This window comes from Cheilinus undulatus, linkage group 17, assembly GCF_018320785.1.
Source record: "Cheilinus undulatus linkage group 17, ASM1832078v1, whole genome shotgun sequence".
Taxonomy (NCBI): domain Eukaryota; kingdom Metazoa; phylum Chordata; class Actinopteri; order Labriformes; family Labridae; genus Cheilinus; species Cheilinus undulatus.
The window spans coordinates 37,027,869-37,045,992 of record NC_054881.1 but is presented as its reverse complement, the minus strand read 5'-3'; the positions used below and the strand labels follow the sequence as shown (position 1 = coordinate 37,045,992).

Genomic DNA, 18,124 nt, shown 5'->3' with positions numbered 1-18,124 from the left:
CCATCATGTCTATGAGAACATATCTACTACAGTAATGCAAATTGAATTTTTAAAAAGTAATTGGACTCTAAAGACAAAAGAAAATCCTATCTCCTATCTCTTGGGGACACAACAGAGGAAAAATAAACATTTTGTGACTAACTGGTTTCAAAATATCTACATATACAAAGAAAAGTCCATGCACTTTTTTTGCAGTTAGATTTATTTGTGCTATTCCTCAAAGCAGTAGAGAGGCAACTGGTTGACTGCAACTCCCACAATGCATTGTGGCAAACAACATTGTGATGCCCTGGGCAAAAAGCCGAAGTAAATGATCAAAAATTGATTAAAAATGGATAAAAAGAAGCTTATTATTGGATCTAACAATGTGGATTCAGTCTGTAAAGACCCAGAAAAGTCACTGAAGTTCTGGGCTCGCTAGAATGGCGTCCTTTAGGGCTACGGAGACATTGGAGGTTAGCAAACCAACAACAAAAAGGTCAGCTTTCAGAGGAATAAAGAGTGTCTATGATTTATGGTTCAAAAGTTATCAAAGTTTTTATAAACTTGTCACTTCTTGTTATTTATGACATCACCGTCCTCAGAGATCCCGGCAAAGTCAGCCAAGTTCAGGGCCTAATCAGAAAGGCACAATGGAGAGCTTTCAGATAAAAAAACAACTAAGTGCCTATGACCTACGGCTCAAGGGCAATATTGAAATTTTTAGCCAACTGCAACTTCAAATTGCAGAAGGTGCAACATCTCTTTGTTTAATACTTTTTTGTGCAGCAGAGATGCTTTGCTCTACACATCATACAAACATTCAAGTGTCATTTTTTTTCTAGAATAGTTTGCAAAAAATTCCTACTTTTCCTGTTTTTGTGTATTTGTCTCATTACGAATTAAAAAGACCTATCAAATTTGCAGTAAGACTCAACATTATCACAACTAGATATTTTTTCTAAACTGCTCAGCCTTAATTTAATTTACCAAAGATTGCCTTTGTTATATTATAGAAAATGTATTGCCTGTGTTTAATAATAATAATAATAATGTCTTGAATTTATATAGCGCCTTTCAAGAAACCCAAGGACGCTTTACAGGAACACACATACATGGACAAACTATGTGAGGGGTAGGATAAGTGTAAGGGGTGGTTTAGTGAAGACTGTAGGCTGTGGTGAACAGGTGGTGCTTGTGTTTATTGAAAAAAACATTAGATGAGGAACTTAAAATGTAAATACATATTAAATCACAATGGAAATATTTTTTCAGGGAAAAAACAAACAAACAATTAGGTGATTTTCTCAAACTGTTAGGCCCTATCACTGACTGAAGCCAAGTTCAAATCAAAGATATGTGATGAGAATGTTTGACCTCCAATTTCCACATACTCTGCCTACACCATGATCTGCTCACAAAGCGCACAGTGGAGCAAATCCCTCACTTCCTGGTCAGTCTTTGTATAAAATTATATCTTTGAATACAGTTGCGTCTAATAGACCTAGGTCAACACACAAATCTGTGTCCAGGCTATGAAGGTAATGTGAAGTTTCCTCGTCTCTTCCCACATCCCTCCCTCCTCCCTGCCAAAGAAAAAGCAGACTCAAGTTTCAGGGGTGTCCTCGGCCAGACATTTGTCAAGCAAGCTGTTTGTCCACAGAAGTGACAGGACAGCCCCCCACCCCATTATTCACACCAGTTTTACTTCTGGCTACTTCAATTTTCCCCCTTCCTTCTCTCTCCTTATCACCATATCTCTTCACAATGAAGGCTTGAGGCGTGTGTAACAAGAAAAGAACAATATCATATGATGATTTGTCCTCATAGTAAACTGCTTCAGTGTTATGTAAGTCTTCAGTTCATTTAAGTCAACACTTTGTCTCTGTGGTTGCTGCAATGTGTATTCTTTGTATCAGCAAAATAAAGAACTACTGAGACTGAAATCTACAGCTATAATAACAAACCTGCAAGTATTAAAGCAATGCTACAAACCAAATAGTGATAACAGAAGCCAACAATGAGATGTTTCGGGGGTGCTGACCATCACATCCACCTTTGTCAAACCTCTTAGCATGCTTATTAGCAATTGAGACTTAAGTTGAAGTGATAATGTGAAAGCTGTTTTAAATGTCATTTAAAACTAAATTTTGCAACTATCTGATCATGATATAAAGTATTCAAATTGAAATAAACCCAAAAATATATGTTTGGACCAGATCAGTCTTCAGTCATTTCTTATACATTTAAATTTAATTCCATAATTCCATTCTTCATTTTACTCTAACCAAAATCCCCCAAAATGTTTGAATATATTCCCTAAAATTACATCAATATGATCCAAATAAATTCATCCAAACAAATTCCCTGCAATTTCCATTAAATACCCCCACCCCAAACAAAACATCCCACCCAAATTCCCAAACATCAACTAAAAAGTCATAGAATGTCTCAAATTTCCTAGAATTTCTTAAAAGCGGAAATCCTTGAAAATTTCAAATATCCAAACAAATTCCCTGAAAATTTCCATAAAAATTCTTGAACATTTTAAAGGAATCCAACCCCCCACCACCACAATTGAAACTAATGCAATTAAAAGCAACTTCCCACCAAAAACTTTAATCAAATTCCCATACATTTACAAGAAAGTTTGCCACATTCCCATGAAAATAATATCAAAGCAAATTTATCCAAAGTCTTTCATGAAAACTCTCAAGACTACACAAACATATACCGAGCAATTCCTTGAAGATACTTGAAAATCCCAGCATATCCCTCAAAATATCCAAATTCCCTAAAATTTCTATGAAAATTTCATAACAAATCTTCTGAACATTAAAGCAAATCACTTAAACTTCAAAGGACAGACAGTTCCAGACAATCAACCCTGAAAATTCTACAGCAGAAATTGCAGTATGAAAGCAAAAATGTAACGTCCTCATGTATCCATGCAGGGGAGGTCGATTTGCTCAGGTTGCTTTTCTTCACAACACTTTATTCAACTTCTAAGATTAAGTTTGTTATGATTCGTTATGACATGTCCACAGGTTAAAGTGAACAGGTTGAAGAAATCTCCATGTTTCATCATTTAGTATCCAAAATAGAAAACAGACCTTTGTCTTATCTCTTATCTCATAAATGTTCAATGATGCAAATTGTTCTCATGTGGCAGAAGGCTGTGACATTGTTGAGGATGGGATAAATATTTTCATCTATGACTTCCATGTGTTTCTTTCTTCTAGCACCATAATAAAACTCTTGTATCTTGTTGTGAATTTTTGTGATAGAGATCTTTTACCACATTTTGTCAATGACTTTCTTAATCACTTCCAAAATGTACAAAACTGTTTACAAGATGTGCTAAGATTTTTATTCCCTCATGCTGTTTTTCTCTGAATGGGCCAGTTCCCTAGGACTTCCATTATTTTCAAAAGGCTTAAAGACATTAATATTTATTGTGAATGCTGGTCGGCATTGAACAAAACTTTGAACACGCTATAACAAGCAAATAACCAAAGCTCTGTGACACCTGATCCATCCTGGTTGAATATATAGTTCTTAAAGAAACTTTGATCATGTGAAAATTTTTAGCTATAACTTCTGCCCAGATTCTGACAAGTTCCACATTTATATCGATTGCAACCTTTTAACAGCTACCAGAGCCCATGCCTAGCTGAAGCAGGGCGAGGACCAAATGGATCCTATGTGGTGTTGAGGGATTTTAAGAGATAAGCTCTTTAAAGACTATCGAATTTTTCAATACTTGATACTTCTTGAAAACAGCTTGTTTTAAAATGATGCAATCTCCTTTACTGTTATGATCAACAGCATCAAAAAGTACCAAGATTAACACTAACCCTGCCCTTGCCGTGACCATAGCCTTGCGTTCTAACCTGACCTAACCCTAACCTAAAGATCAGTCTTATTTTAACCCAAAGCAGTCATGAGTGAAGACAGCGAGATAGCAGCAGTGGTCTAATCAAAATCATAAGTTGGTCCAACTGAATTATGACAGATAGTTGATATGGAACGTGTAAGGATGGCCTTATTGTTGAGGACAACAAAAACACTGTCTAGATAGCACAAAAAAGTGGACAGTGTTTTGTGTGAATGTTTTGTGCAGCTGAGATGGTTTGAGAGAACTAGGTGCCTGGAACTTCTATTGTTGTTGCTGTGGGCTAGAAACAGCAGTTATATCCTTTGATATTTTCTAGGATTGCATCAAATTTCAAAATGATGGTATTGTGACTACCCCAGGCTCAATATTTTGATAAATTTCTTCATGGTAACTCATCACCACATGCTTAAGTCTCTTACTCTGGTTTATTCTTCCAGCTGAACAGTCATTACGTACAGGGAACCTCAACAGAACAACAAACTTTGACATTAGCCTGTGGCTGCCTGGTGGTTTTAAACCAGACTGAGGTTGAACTTGAAAGACTACAATAATTCTTTGGGTCTAATTTTAAGTAAACATAATTCCACCTTCACCAGATGAGCAGGCTCAGGAGAAACAGTGAAAAGGAGGGAGCGAGAGAGCCAGAGGCTGAAGTGACGCAGTCAGTGAGAACTTTGGTATGTGGGCTATAGAGTTACACCAGGACAAAAAGTGAAGCAGTGAAGTCCACTCCTATAGACATGTCTGACACGCCTCTCCTTTTATCTGCCTCTCTGTTTGTCCCCTTCTCTGTCTTACTAATCCCTCAGCCCCGTCACCCTGTTTATTTTCTTAGGCTGAATTGTGTGTGTTCATGTCGGGGAGATTGTGAAATATTAGAAACACTCAGTAAAGACTTTGTTCAACCTTTATGCATGTTTAGTTTATGCAGTTATTATTGTTTATGAGCATGCTGAGCTCGGTTGTCTCCCCCTGAGAAAAAGCAGAATAGTTGTAGCTGAAACCGAGAAAAATGGAGGTTATATAGGAAGAATTAATGCAAAAAAGGAGAATCATTCTAGCAGGAAGGAGACAGCAAAAGATGGAAAATGTTAGTGTGACAAAAGAGCAGAGCCAACAGTGAGAAACACTGGAAATGAACAGTCTGTTAAATGTGTACGTACAGAATCTTAATGATCTGCCTCTAGACATTATTCTGTCATTCTATACTCTGCTGAGAGCCCGGGCAATGAACGAAATCCTAAATGTTTGTGCAGAGACCCAACTTAATGCATGACAGAATGACACTGCTGACTCCGACAAAAACATGAACACAAATCCGAGCGTCTGGCGTGCATTTGATTTAATTTCCCTGTGCCAGAAAAAGCAAAGCGCTAAAGGAATTTGTAATTCAGCTATAGGAAGAGCTGGACATGGGACAGAGAGGAATTCCGACAACTGCCATTTTGGAGACAAAGGCACTTGTGTTTGGCACGTGGGGTCAGGCTGCTACCATGACTGCAAGTGCTTTTTGTGGAAGGATTCCAAAGGGAATTCCGCTTATAAAAGGCTGGAACTGGGACGACCAGGGGCCCCTTGATCTAAAATGCATACCATGGTGCTGTCAAGGACTTGGTTGCACTATAGGACCTTTATCACTCATCTCATTAATTCTGTTAGGAGGAAAAGTTTTACATGGATCTCTGAGGGCACATTCAGTCTGTAACACATTTGTCCATATTTGACAGCTGTCAGCATTTCAGAGCTAACAGAAACTTCAGACTGCAGAGGATTCTATAAACTTCACAAAGGTTTTATGTTTGTCTGCATCTCTTTCTGATACACATGCTGACATGACACCAGTAATACCTTACATAAATATTATCCATTTAATATCAGCACCAATATGGCCTTATTATAGCATGCTGGGATGTTTTCTAAGGCTTACCTAAGTATCATGGAAGGATACATAGAAAAACAGACTTAAAATTGTGACTGAATAAGAGAGACAAGTAAGAGTTTGTGCTTACAGTGTCAAGTCTCTGTCATTTCATAAAAAAAGTTCTATTTATAAAAAGTGCTTCCAACTTAAGAAAAATTGCAAATTCAATGTCCTTATGCAAAACCTGGATAATTCATAATGCTTTAAACTGAGAGTGACGCTTTAATGGGCATCATTAGACTTCACTTTACAAAAATAAAACAATTTTTAAACTAATCAGCATGACAGTGCACCAGAATACAAAAAAAGTATTTAATTAACAATATTTTTTAATACCAAACTTATCCTTAATTTCACAAAGAAAAAAATGTATTTGGCACCTCTTCAATATCACTGGAACCCACTCAAATCATCGACCATGGGTCTTGAGGACTCATGTGAACCTATTGACATCTCTGCTTCAGCTACCTGCAATGAAGCTTATAGCTTCTACATCCATTAACTCTGCTGATAAATGTTCCAATGCATCCCTGAGCTTTTTCTAAAGGCAGAGAGCCATTAGAAATTATTTATGTGGTAAACTGTGCCAGGGCTACAAGTGTTTTTCCATTTTCAACCAACAATATAAAGTTTCTGGCATCTTTGCAGTATAGCCATCAAAGATGGCTGTTTTTTAAAGTGGGATGCTCTTTGGCAAATAACTTCATATCTGATTACAGAAAATTATAGTTAGGTATACCTGGCTAGTCTAAACTCAAGTAGACATATTCTTTAAACCAACTTCCACACCTGTGCCAGTAAACTGTTTGCAGAATGCATTGCAGTTAGCAGTGCTCCCACCACTGGTCATGCTTTGCACGTTAACATTCACATTCCTGTGCTAAACATCCTTATTCAATGCTTTGGCTGTATTCCTCTGGATAGCACTATCCCCGTTTTCTTAAACAAAATAGAAACTGCGCTGGGCCTGCAAGATGCTATCAGAGCACCTTTGTTTGCATGCAGCTATGTAGCACAGTGGCAGCATGGCAGTACTGAACAGCTACAGGTGCTACTAGTTGCAGGCAGCTGTATTACAGTTTAGATGCAGAGTTAAACCAGGACTGTGGGCCTGAACTGATAAAAAAAAATTCAGAAATAGTTTAACCGACTCAGTACTGGTGTTACCAATATCCCTTTCCCATTGGCCAAAAAACCCATTTAAACCCGCTAACAATCGGCTCTGCAGTGGGAAAGGCTCTAATCAGCATTCAGACCCGTGTTGACTGACCCTGCAAGGGACCAGGTTTTTACTGGCTCGCCTCCAATCGGAACGTCACACCCGAGTTAACGCTGGACGTGCCTGCGTCATAATATCACGCCTGTAACTTGGGGCAACAGAAAGACGCCGGCAGCTGAGGGATGAGCATTGTTGTTGTTGTTTTTTTTTTTTGTTTGTTTTTCAATAAATCTGTCTCTTAAAGAGGGAAAGTACTGCACATTCACTGTTTATGTGTTTTGTTGTTGTCGTCATGATCACGCCTTTACATGCAGGTGCATGAGAGTGATTAGTCCTCCTTGTCATCAACAGCGTGCAGCTGTGTAATTTCAAGGCACATATGAATACTAAAATGCTTTGCTAGATCAGTCTTGCTATAATGAAGATATCCGCTGAGAAAAATACTTTTTTCCTCAGACAGATTTAGCGCAGACAGCCTTTAATTTCTCCTGCCTATCTTAAAAAGCGCAGTGCGTCCTGTCCGTGCACAGCTGTAAAGAGAGCCTTTTCAAATGATATAATCTATTAACCTTTTATTCTTTTTTATATTTCTTGTTTGTTGTGATTTCATAGATCCTTTTTGTTGTTGTTATTGCACAGAACCCTTATTCTGTCTGCTGCGCTTTTAAGCATGATGTGCTGAAGGAGGCAAGAGTTTAAAGGCAGAAGTTTCGCAGCACGGCAGCGCAGTTTAACGGCGCATATAAACACAAAAATGCCCATGTCATAATGAACATATCTGCTGGGAATTTTTTTTTCCCCATGGACAGATTTAGCTCATTCAGCCTGTTGAAATCTCATGGATTATCTCATAAAGCACCTGCGTCCTGTCTGTGCGCAGCTGGAAAGAGAGATCCTTTTCAAACGATATAATCCATTAATCTTTCATTTATTTATTTGTTGCATTTTTTGCCTCTTGGAAATGTACACATCGATCCTTTTTTTGTGTTTGTTACTACACAAAAACCAACGTGATGAAATCAGCTTGACACACCAGAGGAAAAAAAAAAACAGCCACGCAGCTCATCTGCGGGCGATCAGACCCTGGTCTGCTGGCAATGGGAAAGGAGTCACTTGCCGATTGTTAGCAGGTTTACCCGCATTTAAAAAACCCGCTTTTACATGCTAATTTTAGTGGGAAAGTGGTACAAGAAATCCTAATTAGCAAACATACTTGCTGCATGAAACACAGAACATCGCAGAACTGAGCTGACCTGAGAGATCAGCCTAAAGGATCTTCCCCATGGATCCACAGTACATTAATCTAGCTAACTGAGACAGGATCAGACTGAAATAAAATGCCAGGATCAGATCAACACATCCATAAAATTTACCAGGGGACTATGAGGAGAGGTTTGAAAGTCTGGGTGAAAATGTGGACATTTGCAATTGAACATGCAGCTAGCCATGGATTTCAGGAAGTTTGGGGGATTTTTGTGCTTTTGTAGACAGAACGGAACAGAATGTTGCTTCATCATTTGGTCCTCTCTCTTCAATTCAAGCACTTTTGCATAGGGTAGGCTGCTCTGCTCTAAGCTCTGCTCCAAGAGAGTATTTCTAATGGAGACTCGTATGACCACCTTTAACAGGCTGATTATGATCAGAGCAGTAGGTTCTGACTCTTGCAAAAAATAGATTGACGCCTGTGAGCTAGTTCAGGCAGACCACTCAAGCTGCACTGATTTCATACCATTATCCAATCACCTGACAGACAACCTCCTAATCTGGTAGTCTCTCTCAGTCTCTCCCTCTGCTCTGTCATTGTCAGCTCTACTGTGTTTTTTCTCTTTTAACCCAACACCACCCCAGCATCCACCTTTATGATCCTAACGGGTGTTTTCAGGTCCTATTTCATTACTTCTCAATTCTGCAGGTTAAAAAAAATTGTGGAGAGTGATGATGTTGGAGCCTGATGCTTAACACACAAATGTTCTACTGCTGCAAAAAACTGTTTCGAGTTGTCTGACTGAACTCAAATGATTTTATTCCCACACAGAACAATTTGAGCGACAGTGTATTTTCCTGTAAAAAGTTGTTTCTTGACTCAAAGTAGGTGACATAAAAGAGAAAGTAAAGAAAAGGCATCAAAGACACTACATCAGTCTTTTTAAAAAGTCTGTGTCGTTGCTTCTCCAAAGCCTTCATTTCAGGCTCAAATTGCTGCATTTTCCCACCAGCGCTGGTGCTGAAATAAACACTCCAGCGGATCATCACAGATCAGAAACTGGGTAAACCACACAAACAAAGAGGAAGGGTAAACAAAACACTGATTAGGATCAGTTTATCTTGCAACTCTAGCATCCTCCTGTGATTAGAATCTCAGAGGAAAAAGGCTTAAGTCTGCTGATGTTCATGCTCTCTCTGACATCACCTCTTTCCTTTCACACAGTCAATATTTTCCTCAGCGCTTGCTTCCTCTCTGGCATCTTTTCTCAGTGTGGGATCGGCACATTTACATAAGATTCGCAGACACATGAAAAGCACATTCCCCACATAAATTTGTTGTGAGCATGCAACAAGCTCAAGGCTGTGTGTTGGCTCCATTTCTGTGCTTTCCAGTCACTTCAACTTAGACACACATCACACACTCCCAATAGCATAGCACACCAAACCAACACAGGAATACGCCCACACATGCAAATCACACTAACATGCTTAACATGTAATACAGCAAAGGCACTATCTTCATTTTTACAACTGCTCTAATTTTCCTCCAGTCCTTGCTGTCTCATGTCATGCTGTTCCCAGTTTCCTGAAGCCCCCCCTCCTTCCTTCATTGACTGACAGTCTCTCTTCAGGGAGGCTTTCTGACAAATGGGGCCAAATGGAGTGGTGCCACTGTTGCTGCTGGCCGGCAGTCAGCTCTCTGAGGTTATTGCTTAGCTCTGCGCTTACAGTGTTATTTATATCCAACATCACCAGACTAGTTTTAAGTGTTTGATGAACTTTTCATGTGTCAACTCCTCTGGAGGCTGAAGAAATGTGTCTGTCTTCTTACATTTGGGTGTGAAAAATCAGTCCTCTTTAGGCTGGTTTAATAAAAGAAACACAACTACGGGTACTATAGATTTTTAATATTTATGACTACCCTGATGCTTCATCAGATGCCACAATAAAACAGCAAAAAAGTCTAAGTGAAAGAAGTAAAAATTTCACAGTATAGCTTGCTTTTACTGCTTCGCTCTAATTGTGTAAATCCAAAACATCATCAATTTTTAGGGGCCTCCGTGGAAGCACTGGGGGCAGTATTTGTCTTTTTTTTTTTTTTACCTTAAAAGTAGTTAAATCGCTATTTTCTGCTAAAAGCAGGATCTTTGTTTTTATAATGACATTTAAACTACTTGAAAGACTAAAAAAAAACAAGATAAATACGGCGTGAAAAAGTCATTTCATTCTAATTTATCTGATTTAACTGCTTCCTTGTGGTTGAAGACCAAAAAAAGAGAAATCACAAGCCAAAACAACTAAAGAAAGAGAACATCACACTTTGCATTTTTTTCCTCCTGAAGGCATACATGCTGGTGTTCAAATGGAAAAACTAGTTTAAAATATCTACAACAGCACAAACAATCAAAGACAAACACATCAAATCTATATTTTCTGTTGTTTTTTAACTATGCAACAAAAATGTGCCTCAAACCAATCAGTAATTTGCCATGTGGAATATTTTTACATGAGGCTTCAGAGATAATAGGAGTTGAAGGATTTGCAAAACAAATGCACAAACAAGTACAAACAAGCCCCAATTAAAGCAGTTAAGAACATCCCATAATGCACTGAGGCTGAATTGCCCCTGCTACATTTGGATGGGGTCAGGTCAGAGAAACATTTATCCAAATATGTCGTGTCAACACAAATGTATCCTTGACCTCCTGAAAGGACCACCTAGTCAGGTTGGTAGCAAATATATTTAGCTCTGAAAAACCTCCAAAGATAGACCACCGGGCTCTCCTCTCCACCTCCTCTGTCATGTTTTCATGACTCTCTTGCTCTGTACTTTTTGGTTCCTTTTAGATTTTAGCTGTGAAACTATCTGTTGTGCAAAAAGGCACAGCCAGTTATGAGTTGTATCCCTGTTTTGATCATATTTAGGATACAGTGTTTACAAGCATTAAAAAACCTGGATATTTATATCCCCGTATGCATGAGAAATACTAACAACCCAGTTTCTGATCGCTGCATTATATTTGTGCAAGCATCTGTGAAACTTCATCAGAGAATTTTGTGTTGGTGTAGAGAGAATGACACTTAATTTTTCAGGCTATTTGTCATAGCTGTTTAGAGTTTATTAAATATGTTACAGGGGAACTGGCTTTTAGAAAACAGTTGTATTTACATTAGGAAGACATGCTTAACTTATGTACAGGTAACAAAAACAGCTGCAGAAAAAGTGACTGAGAGGATGGCAAGACAGAAAGAGAGATCTCAAATGTCTTATGCGACTTTATCTTTTAAATTATTATGAATATGGGGCGATTATGATAACATATAAATTACAAACAAAGTTTCGCAGAGTCGCCAAGAAAGAGCAAAACTTCAACTGACTTAACTCACTAAATAACCTTCTCAGAATAAAAGCATTATGTGAAAACACTCTAGATTAAAGTGGGCCTTAAAAAGAGCAAGGCTTGACTGAAAATTACACCAGAAGAGTTATGATTCCTACATTTCAGACCTAAGACATGTTGACAGACTTAGCAGGATGCATACAGAAGGCTGTCTTTCCATTTTCAGCTCACAGTGTTCCAAACTCTCGGTAACTGGTAGTGTGAGCAGTCATTCTTTGTCTCCACAGTAAACCAAACTCATGGTTCATTCATGACTGAGAAATTACCATGTTTAGGCTCAAAACTGCCATCATCTCACTCAAACTGATCCGTTGTAGACATGGCCACCTGACTGTCTCTCTCTCTCTCTCTGGACAGAGCCGACCAGCTGTCCCTCTGCCACACATCCAACATATTTCTAAGTATCTGAAGTTAAATGATCAGTTTAATCAAAGTCACACCTGCAGAGGTAATCTGCAGCTGTGAGAACCCAGGGCACAACATAGACATGGCACAGTATCCTGATTTCTTTCTGAGGTCTTCAGGTAGCAAAACCGGGTTTTTCAAAACCAGGATGCTGGCATATCCCTTTTTCTGATAACGTATACATGCACAGACATAAACCAAAACACTCAAAACCCAGACACAAACCAAGATACTCAAGTTCATGTAAACACAGTTAGTTTGCTTTTTCTCATTTCTGTCATCAGAAAATCCACAAATCACTGTTACATTCAAGTTGAAGGAAAATTTTAAGCACAAACACAGAAACAAATGATTATGCAATTATATGTTATCAACTTTCATAATCAGCACCAGAAATACAGGTTGCATAAACTAAATATTTATTTTTTTAATAATGTAGGCCCACCAGCCACTAGCTAAGGCTGTAGCTGCAGTAAATGGGCCTTTTCTCTTTGCTGTCTTACATGGATTTATACAGGCACAGAGTGGATGGTATCTTGGAGCAGTGCAGATACACTGGAAGATAACCACTGGCAAGAAAAATGCATTACAAAATTTAGCACAGGCATGCTGATATTCAACCTGCAAGATTGACTGAAAAAGAGCTAACATTAGCGACTTTGCTAACCCAAGGCCATGCCTTCCTGCAGCATTAAAAATAGCTGGCAATATCGTTAGTGAGTGTGATGAACTTCTTCCACAGCAATTTATTTGGCCACGCAATGCCATTTTAGATAGTGTTTTACTATGTTAAACAAATTGTGCTAGATTTTGACTGTTTTTGACCATTTGGCTGATCTGAATTAAAGTTTCAGTTGTACCAACAGGCAAAAAAAGTTGCTGGGAATATTCCAAGTTCTAAGTATTTGGATATGGAAACAATGTTTTTTAAAGATACGCAAAATACACAAAATTCCATCTTAGATAAAATAAATAGGGTTGTTCTGATTCTGATACCACTATCAGTAATCCTCCTTTAAATGCGGGTATTGGTATCAGCGTGTACACGAGTTTACAGTTTGGTTTAGCTTTATGTTTTGCTTCATTTAGCCTTGCTAACTGTTAGTGCTATAAACTAGAAATCAATTCTTCTTTGCTGCCAGAAAGCACGTCATGCCCAGGCTACCATTTTAGAGCAGAGAAGAAGAACCACAGACCCACTGCAGCAGCAAAATATGGTGATTGTTAAAATGCATTCCAGACCAGCGCTGTCGTACACGACAAGATGTGACACAGTTTATTAAAAGTTAAATAACTTTTGAACCATAAAATGTTGCCTCTAACTTGTTTTTCCTCTTGAAGCTAGCCACTGTGCCTTCCCATTGACGCTATTGATGCCTTCGAATCGCTTGCGGCAGAATTTTTAGCGAGCCTTGAGCCTGTGTGTCTTCTGGGGACTTTAAAAATTAGATCTACACAAGTAAAAGAGACATTGAATGACTTTTTAATCTATTTTAATTGAATTACTATCATTTATTACTGCTAGCTCTGCTAGAAAGTTCACACTGGTATTGAATCAGTATTCGGTATCAGCCCAACACCTTGGTATCAGAGTCGTATCAGGAAGGAAAAAAAACAGTATTGGAACATCCCTAAAAATTACACCCAGAAAAATAAAGTCTTTACAGCATCACATACTCTGACCTCCAGAGGAGCCTGACTTTGTTATTCCTGTGTGTTTATAAAGTTTATTTTTAATATTATGGTGCAAAAAGAGCTGGGACAAGAGTGCAAGCATTTTAAACATTTGCTCCCATTTGCCCTACACAGGCTGACTGCCCCAAATCACAGCATGAGGGAGTCCACTCAATATCCTAAAGTCAAACTGACACTAAAACACAATCAATACACAATGTGACCATGCTTTACTGCCACTGTCTGCTGGACAAAGAGGTGTTAAAAGAGACAGTCAGTGAAAACCAATCAATAAATCTTTCAGTGGGATTTTGACAATTTTTTTCACTTTGAATATCTTTACATGATTGATCAAAGATACTTGAACCACAATGTGTCATGGTACTTGAGAACACAATGAAAGAACTTTTGACAATTCCATAATCATAATCAGTAGGTTGATAATGAACATGTATCACATTATAAAGGAAAAATAATGCAGGGAGCAGTCACTCAGACTTATGAAATTACACAGAATCATCCCTACATTTACACCTTTTTCTGGCTAGTGTTCGGTCCACTACTTTTCTGTTTGGCTCACATGCTTTCAGAGCTTTCAGGCTGACTGATTGTAACTAACAGGTGAGCTTAAAGAGGTATAGCACTGAACAGCAGCTAAACAGTCATTCCCTTCAGGGGTTGGCAAAAAAAAAAATATATATATATATACATAACCCGTTAAAAATAAATTTAAATATTTCTATGTGGCTGCTGGCTGTTCAAATATGCAAATGTCTATTATAATGTGCGTAACATACTGTATATCTAAGAGGTGAAAATGTCTCAGTATTGTCTATGATTTTTTTGCAGCTGTCCCAAAGTGGTCAAAAAGCAGATATAGATGTAGTAATGAGCATGAAGTGGCATAAAAACACACTCTGCACTTTTAGACTCTGAAAGCCCTTTTTCCCATAAACCATTTCAGCATTATAGAATAGCTAGCTGAGAAATTCCAACATTTCTTCAGAGACTGAGGGCATTTCAATTCCCAACTTCAAACCCAAGTCCCCTAAAAGCCAAGAAAGACTGTCTGTAGAAGTAGGAGAGGCAAGAATGATCTCATTTTGCTATTATCTCCACTAAAAGCTAAAAATCTAAACACCACACAGGCTAACTCACAAAAACATGTTTACTGCTGGATACACAACAGACTAAACATCATGTTTTATATCTGTCTCTGCTCCTCTTAGACAACAGTCATTCTGCAAAGGCTGCATGGAGTGAAAACAGTCTGTAACAGACTAAACCTGATTTAGCCACACAGTGTTTCCCTCACTTAAAACTGAATTAAACCTTATAAGCTGACAGCTCAGTTCCTAAATTTACACATCCTGCACCGCCCAGCTCCAAAGTCAGGCTAGATTTTAGCACATGACACCACAGGCAAGAATAAATCTTTTATTAAAAGCTGAACATTCTTCAAGACAAAGCCCTGCAGCACTTTTACCCACAAGACCGCACTTTCATCTGGATGAAATCTGGGAAAATTTAGGAATGTAGTCAGAAACCCTAATTCACATCAAACAAGCCTCTTGTTTGTCACAGAGAGGCTTTACTGCAGAGAAAAATCCCAGCTGGTTTAAACCTCCTTTCTGAATTAACTTTTGTATAAACACACACAAATATTGTCCCCGTTTTTCTCCTCCAGTACATGAGCAGCATTCAACCTTTCCCAACTAGGACAATAACATTGAGACCTATTTACATGTCAATGACAGCCATGGGTGAGGACTGTTCTTTGCCTCTCCATGTCCTCACACTTCCTGTCTCCTCTCTCTGCTCCTATAGGCCAGTAGATATCCTCATTTTAATGCAGGAAAAAGGCATAGCTGCTTGTTTTGGCTACCCCACACAAAGCTGACAAAGTCCACGTTAGTGCAGAGAGTAGATGACACTATGAGTTCATGCATTATAGCATTAACTCATCCACCTGGCTGATTGTGTGATACCAATGTTCAACTGCTGGTACAAGAACGTATATGAAGCCTAAACAGTTTCCTTGCAAATCTTGACATGAATGAGCGAGATGTTGATAGGCCAAAAAGAGATTCCTGTAGAATAGAAGAAAAGACAGCAGGAGAATATTAGAGCTATGAAAAGTTCTTAAAATTAAGTGTGATAAGAGGTAAAATGTACCAGATATCGACTCACTTGGAGTCATGGATTGACATCTAGCTCCACATAAAGATGAGGACAATATTATAACCCCCCCAATGAAAATTTCATTTAGTTTTTATCCCCAAGTACCAGTAAACAGAGCAAAATAATTCAACACAGCTTTTCCAACCATCCTAGTTTTATTTTGGGTGCTTACATATTTTACATTGCACACAGAAACAAATTATTTCACAAAAACCAAAAACTACCAGGGTCAGTATTATTAGACCCCCTGATGGTAATAGTCAGTTGTGTCTCCTTTTTGCTGGATATCAGCCTGCAGTCGTTTGTTGTAGTTTTCAGCAAGTCTCAGACACGTCTCCTGAAGAATCCCAGCTCGTGCATTCTTTATTGGTGAATCTCTCAAGCTCCTCCAGATTTGCTGGTCCTCTGGCATGGACCTTGGTCTTCACTTCGCCCCCACAGATTTTCAATGAGAGTCGAGTCAGGGCTTTGAGCAGGCCAGTCAATAATGTTCACTTTGTTCTTCTGGAGGTAGTTCTTCACCAGGAGCCATGTATGCTTTGGGTCATTCATGCAGGAAGACAAAGCAGAAACCCAGACCCAGTTTTGCTGCTGACTGCTTGATCTTTTCTTTCAAAATCTTCACATACCCTTCTGTCTTCATGATTCCTTCCACCTTTATGAGACTCCCACTTCCAGGCACACTAAAACATCCCAACAGCACAATACTTCCACTGCTGTGTTCCACTGTGGGGACAGTGCTCTCTGGGTTATATGCTTCTCCCTTCTTTCTCCAAACATAAGCAATGTCTTTATGGTCAAAGAGCTGTAGTTTGGTCTCATCTGACCAAAGGACATCCTTCCAGTATGCAGAATCTTTCTCCATGTTGTCCTTAGCAGTCTGGCTAGAGGGTGTCTCTTCTGCAGGAGTGGACTTTTTCTTGACACTACACTCCCTGACTTGGCTAAGTCATTCACTAGTGTTTTGGCAGTTGTTCTGAGGCCTTAAGACACATCTCTCTCTAGTTTTCTTTCCAAAGTCTTTAAAATCATTGTCTTCCTACCTCTACCAAGCTTGTTTGTAGATCCTTCTCCTGCTTTGTATCAACAATTCTTTTTCTCAAGTCTAGCTAATTTCTTTCTTTTCCCATGACGCTTTCTCTGGTGACAGCTCAAACCCTTACTGAAGCTTTTATACTGTATGTAAATTAAAAGTTAACTAAGTTTTTACTTGATTTTACAAGCTTCGACCATTATCAGGTTAAGGGGGGTAATAATGAACCCTGGTAGTTTTTGGTTTTCATGAGATAATCCTGTTTCTGTGTGCAAATTAAAATAATGTAAGCATCCAAAAGAAAACTAGCATGTTTAGAAAAGCTGTTTAACATTAAAAACTGAAATTTACATAGAGGGTTGATAATGTCATCCACACCTGTAAACACACAGAGTGCTGCACTCCCCCTGCTGGCTCCTCTGATCCTTCTTTTGCCTCTTTTATGCCTCTGTTACTACCTTAGAAGATGGCACATAGGTAGGATCCCTTCACCCCATCATAATGTTCACAATGAAGGTGAAATGTCACAGTAAATATCCTTTCTTTAAGCACACTGTGAAGTGGGCTATTATGGGATTCTAAGCTTACTCCTTAAAAGACTGTTGGGTGATCCAGTGAACCACATCTCTACTGTGTCATTAAATGTATATGCAAGTTAGGATCATATATATTGTTGGCATTTAAGTGACAATATAAGCTTGTTTTGTAACAGTACCCTTCAGAAAATTAAAAGACGTATGTTATAAACAGAGCACCAGAGGCTTCCTGTTAAAGACAGGGAATGGATGGATGCAGTAAAAAGGCTGTGCTGTAGTCAGCAAGATACAAACAGCAGATCAATGTCTACTTTATATACTAAATAAGAATGCATGAATATAAAAATCCTGCATATAAAAGCCTAGCCAGGCTGTGCCCTTAGATACGCTATAATCAACTGCAATCATGTCTGTGAGCATGCAGGTTTGTGTTAGCGTGTGAAAGTGAAAACTCATGCTGACGAGCCTGAACTCTTCCTAGGACTCATGAGCCCGAGGTGAGACTGAATCAGATGATATCAGATTATTGCCTTTTGTACCCTCACTGTGCTATTTATATTACACCATTAGAGGGGCGTCTTCTGACACCGGTAAGCTCAAAAAGAGGCCAGCTGATTGAGAGAAAATGCTCAATGTTCTCACTTATGTCTTTTAACAGAAGTTTTCATGTC

The 18,124-nt window shown here is 38.7% G+C and overlaps 2 protein-coding genes across 4 annotated transcripts in view; both read right to left on the bottom strand.

Annotated features, from left to right (window-relative positions):
* dab2ipb (DAB2 interacting protein b) overlaps positions 1-18,124 on the bottom strand; it is a 224,885-nt gene that overhangs the window by 205,462 nt on the left and 1,299 nt on the right. The gene's annotated exons all lie outside the window — the stretch shown is intronic.
* Positions 15,663-18,124, bottom strand: part of si:dkeyp-72a4.1 (uncharacterized protein LOC100148058 homolog) — a 52,026-nt gene continuing 49,564 nt past the window's right edge. Inside the window, exon 5 of the mRNA XM_041811077.1 lies at positions 15,663-15,793. Coding sequence (XP_041667011.1) covers positions 15,729-15,793 — 65 coding nt within the window. The 3' untranslated portion in view covers positions 15,663-15,728. The remainder of the gene's footprint in view (positions 15,794-18,124) is intronic.